The 5,531-nt window shown below is 44.1% G+C and overlaps 1 protein-coding gene across 1 annotated transcript in view; it reads left to right on the top strand.

The window, feature by feature from the left end:
- LOC307090860 (sodium/hydrogen exchanger 9B2) overlaps positions 1-2,826 on the top strand; it is a gene marked incomplete at both ends in the record, with an annotated part of 5,677 nt that extends 2,851 nt beyond the window's left edge. Inside the window, 6 exons of the mRNA XM_079757655.1 lie at positions 281-387; positions 1,020-1,169; positions 1,388-1,496; positions 1,657-1,793; positions 2,220-2,394; positions 2,741-2,826. Coding sequence (XP_079613781.1) covers positions 281-387; positions 1,020-1,169; positions 1,388-1,496; positions 1,657-1,793; positions 2,220-2,394; positions 2,741-2,826 — 764 coding nt within the window. The remainder of the gene's footprint in view (positions 1-280; positions 388-1,019; positions 1,170-1,387; positions 1,497-1,656; positions 1,794-2,219; positions 2,395-2,740) is intronic.
- Between the last annotated feature and the right edge of the window lie 2,705 nt (positions 2,827-5,531).

Raw genomic sequence — 5,531 nt, 5'->3', positions numbered from 1 at the left:
CCGTTTGGAAAATCTCCAAAGTCCACCTAGAAGTGTGCTGGATAGGTCAGTCTACCAGTCTACCCAGTGGACTGTAGCAAACGTTGCTCATCTCTCCGTCACACATCTAGGTGGACACGCCCACTTGTGATGTCAGAAGAGGCAGGGGCTCGTAACGGCTAATCCCACTCACACCTGGTGGTACAATATGTCCCCTTTAAACAGCGGTGTTGTCATTGTTTCCAGTGCAGTGTGTGATGTGTTGCTGTGATGTAATGTTGTGATGATGCTGTGTCTTCAGGCTCCACGTGGATGAACCTGCTGAAGGGGGTTCTGGAGGTGGTGGGAGGGGTCGTGGCCGGGCTGCTCCTGGGGGCCTTCATCAGCTGTTTCCCTAGCGACGACCAGGTCCGTCCGTCTGTCTGTCTCTCACTCGGTCTGTGATACTTTGTAAGTGTCTGTCTGTCTGTCACTAACTCTGTCTGTCATACTTAATACCTCTCTGTCAGTCTGTCTGCCTGTATTATTGTTTGTCTGTATGTCTGTCTGTCTGTCTACCTGCCTGTCTGTCCGTCTGTCTACACGTCAGTCACTCTGTCTGCAATACGTTATTGATGGTCTGGCTGTCTGTCTGTCTAACTACCTGCCTCTCTGTCTGTCTCCATGTCAGTCACTCTGTCTGCCATACGTTATTGATGATCTGGCTGTCTGTCTGTCTACCTGCCTGTCTGTCTGTCTGTCTCCACATCAGTCACTCTGTCTGCCATACGTTATCGACTGTCTGACTGTCTGTCTATCTACCTGTCTGCCTGTCTGTCTCCACGTCAGTCACTCTGTCCGCCATACGATATCGACTGTCTGACTGTCTGTCTGTCTACCTGCCTGTCTGTCTGTCTCCACGTCAGTCACTCTGTCTGCCATACGTTATCGACTGTCTGACTGCCTGTCTATCTACCTGTCTGCCTCTCCACGTCAGTCACTCTGTCCGCCATACGTTATTGACGGTCTGTCTGCCTGTCTGTCTGCCTGTCTGCCTCCAGGAGGACGTGGTGGTGAGGAGGGGCACTATGCTGCTGGGTCTGTCTGTGTTCTCCGTCTTCTTCAGTCACGTGGTGGGCTTCGCCGGGGCCGGGGGTCTGTGCACCCTGGTCCTCTCCTTCCTGGCTGCTCTCGCCTGGAAAACCGACAAGGTGACAGAAAGACACTCATGATGAGCATGTGGAAAGAGGCAGTCAAATAGGTTGTGTGTTGGTAAGCAGTTTTAAAGTATTATGTAGTATTCTGAAGAGTCTGGAAGGAGTTTTAAGCTGTGTGTAAAGTCATCTTAAGGTGTCCTAAAGCGTGTGTAGATTGTGTTGTTAAGTTGTGTGTAAAGGGTTCTAAAGTGTAGTTCCTTGTGTATTTTCAGGCCTCGGTCGCAGCGCTAGTGGGCCGGTCCTGGGACGTCTTCCAGCCCCTCCTCTTTGGTCTGATTGGAGCGGAGATAACCATAGCAACGCTCAGTGCTCGAACCGTTGGTAGGTTTTGCTTTTTGTCCTAGGTGGGCTTTCTGTGTGTGTGGGTGAGTGCGTGCGTGCGTGCGTGCGTGCGTGCATGCGTGTCTGGCTCTTTGCAGGTCTAGATCTCACCTGTCTGTCTCTCTCTCAGGTCTAGATCTCACCTGTCTGTCTCTCTCAGGTCTAGGTATAGCCTCCATCTCTCTGGGTCTGGTGCTTCGTCTGCTGGTCACCTACCTGCTGGTCCACTGGGCTGGCTTCAACCTCCGGGAGAAGCTCTTCATCTCTGTGGCCTGGTTGCCAAAAGCCACTGTGCAGGTGTGTGTCTTTAGGCCTTTTTATACCGCCATGCCGGTGCCGTTGCGGCCTGGCACACCCTGGAATGTCACTCTCTTGCCTGTGTAAAACCCAGGGTTTATATTCCGCCTTCGTCAAGGAGCCGGCTTTCTTGGTTCATTGGAGTAGGCGGGAATACGCACGGAAAGTACACCTCTTTGTAATAATTTGCATACTCCGATCAGTGTAAGATCACGGACCATGCCGGGGAAAAAGCGGGTATAAGACGGGCATATTTGGCAGTGGCTTTTGGTCCTGTAATGTTATGCTTTTCTCTCTCTTTTTAATTTTTGTAATGTCCCTTTTCATTAAAATAATGAAACATCAAGTGTGTGTGTGTGTGTGTGTGTGTGTGTGTGTGTGTGTGTGTGTGTGTGTGTGTGTGTGTGTGTGTGTGTGTGTGTGCAGGCGGCTATAGGCTCCAAGGCCCTGGACATGGCGCGTGAGGGGGGGGACGAAGAGCTGATTGGCTACGGTCAAACCGTGCTAACGCTAGCTGTGCTAGCAATCCTCACCACCGCTCCTATTGGGGCCCTGGGCATTGGCCTGGCTGGTCCCCGCATGCTGCACAGAACACTCCCAGGTACACACACACACACACACACACACACACACACACACACACACACACACAACTCAAAGGCACACACACAGCACATCCAAGGTACACACACACACACACACACACACACACACACACACACACACACACAGAACACTCTCAGGTAGGAACACACACACACACACACACAACTTGACTCCAAGGCACACACACATTTTTAAAATGTCACAAGTATACCAAACATAGAAATATGCATTTACACAAACTAACACACACACACTCACAACTTTAAAATCTCATGGGGGTGGACTGATATCGTCTACTGTGTCTACTGTGTAACTTTCTTTCCATGACCCTTCATTTCCAGATGAGTCAGTGGGCGGAGCCCCGCCTAAAGAGGGACTTTTGCCTGGTCCAGAGAAGGAGGTAGTCTTTTATGAGAGTAAACTTTAGTGGACTATCGTGTTAAAGCTTGACTATGTTGGACTCTGTTGTCCTGTATGTTTCTGAGATAATATAATGTATGAGTTTCCCAAATGACATGTAATCAAAATGTAATTCACATATAATTGACATGCGTATTAAACATTAAACATTAAAATTGGCTGCCTGGAGATTTTATTGTGAAGGTCTGGGGCAGGATCACATGATATGATTCTAGCCTCTGACTGCAAAATGCTATTTATATGGGTGAGTGTGTGTGACTAAAGAACAGCAATAAAATTGATTTTCCTACTATGATACTAATTTTGTGATTGGACCTCTGTGAACGTTCAATTAAGTTCCATTGAAAAGGATCTTTCTGAATTTATTACACGTTGAGGACAATACCCAATAAACCATAAATAAACCGACACAGTGGCCACACATGTTTGGCACAATGCGTTAAATAGGTAATAGGTGACATTGTAAATTACACAAGTACGGTACGACGAGATAAGTCCTTATAATAAAATAAAGATAACGTACTACCACCAGCCAGGGTAATATATCCTGATCCAAGTTGATTTCATTAAATCAACTAACAATTATATCGTAACCTTATCCCTCTTTACAATCGGAAAACTCTAAACCTCTCTATTGATACCAGGGATGGAAATTAACACATTTGTGTCACTTCACCCGCCACTGTGTCGGGTAATACTTTACAGTCAGGTCCGTTCAAATTTGCATATTCTATACATTCGTCATACGGCGCTGCACAGTTCCACAACCATTACTGTCAACATCCGGCCCCCTTCTTCTTCTACGCCTCTTTTGCTGAACTGCGACTGTCAACATCCGGGATAATATACCGGTAACCATAGAGATAATATGCCGGTATCAACATTCGGTATATTTTTAATAAGAGATGGCGAACATCGGACAGTGGGCAACACCGTGACCGGCTGGTGTTTGACGGGACGAGCCAGACAATGTTCTGTGCTCTCTGTCGTAAACATGCTTCGGATGGCCACAGGTCCAATAGTTTTGTGAGTGGGACACAAAACCTAACATTGGAAGCCGTGGAGGACCACGAGTCCTCAAAAAGTCACCTTCACGTTTTGAAAATTGCCAAGGGAAAATCAGCGCCTGACACCACGACAGCGATGAGGACGCTCGTTAGCCTCACAACAGCCCAGCTTGATAGAATGGCTCTACTATTTCGAAGTGCACACGCAATTTCTAAAAAGGTAAGGCCATTTCAAGACTTCGAATGGCACTGCACGTAAGTTAATTTTTTATTTTCTATTAGGCCTAATGCAATAGTTTGTTGCTGTCGAAAAAATAGCATGTTGGGTAACCTTAGAGCTCTGCTCACTTGTTTGGCAAACAGCTGCTTTCTGTCAGTCTGGTCAAAACAGATGTCAAGTGTGTGTGCTAAGACGTAGGGCTGTCCCGAATACCATTTTACAGGCTTAGAATACTCGTTGGATATTCTGAGCGAGTATTCCAATACTCGTTCAAAAACAACATTAATAATTGAACAGTAAAAAAAAAGTCGGGGTTCCTTACTTTGCTGCTCTTCCGTTCCAAATCAGCTGTCATCTGTGCCATCGTAGCCCTTACAGGAGCTTATCAATTCATCCCGTAACGTGCATATAAATCCATACAAAGATCCAATGTTTAGTCGTTTGTGTCCATATTAAATCCATCATTGACCGGGTATTCCTTTGACAAAAGCCAGTCTGTGAATGCGCAATAGCAGGGCTGCATAGCGAACGTACACAGATACGCTAACGAGTTCCTATATATATATATATATATATATATATATATATATATATATATATATATATATATATATATATATAGGAACTCGTTTGTGTGTATATATATATATATATATATATATATAGTTTAATGTATTCTGACGTTTTTCAATGTGTCTTGCACTTATTAAGTCATTGTTTCTTGTTCTTGTTTCTTCATGGTCTGTTCTCAAATGTTTAAGTTCGAATGCATATGCAGAGTATGAGTCTTCCTATACCGAGAGGATACATCTGTTGCATTATAGGGGCAGATTTCATTATACATCTGGTTGAATTGAAGAAATTAAAAGGCCAGTGCACTGAAAAAACACATTTTCCTATTGACTTATGATGGTGTAGCCATGATGTTTTATTGTTAATGTCAGTTTGTTTTTTATTGAAAATACTTTGTATAGATGAATTATCCCCAAACTTGTCATCGTAACACCTTTGAAATAAACATGACTTAACATGGCAGATACCTGTGTATTGTTTATCATATGCGGTAAGAGTGTAACATTTTCAACTCAGTTCCTTGGTAGCACCTACTCACAGTAAAAATCACTTCTGATGGATAAATGATGTGTATGAAAAACACTTTTCTTATCTATTGTTACTATTATATTGTTTAAAATGTCCGCATATATTAAAAAAAATATATAGCGTATAAAAAGTGGCTGGTAAAAAAGATGAGTGGCTGGTGGGCAAAAAAGTTAATTTCCATCTCAAACAATATCTATAAATCACAATTGTTCACTAAATCAATACCACAATAACAGTTCTTGTCGAAAGCAGCACCTTTATTGAAAAAATATAAAACTATAAACACATTTACAGAAGACACCAATAGTCCTTTCAGCAGCAGCTACTGTAACGTACGTTGTCTGTGACAACGTCAAAAGGTTCATTCAAGTTTGTGTTATCTAG

Source organism: Pollachius pollachius (genome assembly GCF_949987615.1).
Source record: "Pollachius pollachius genome assembly, chromosome: 20".
Classification (NCBI taxonomy): Eukaryota; Metazoa; Chordata; class Actinopteri; order Gadiformes; family Gadidae; genus Pollachius; species Pollachius pollachius.
Note: the sequence above shows the minus strand (reverse complement) of the source record. Positions and strands in the feature narration are given on the sequence as shown.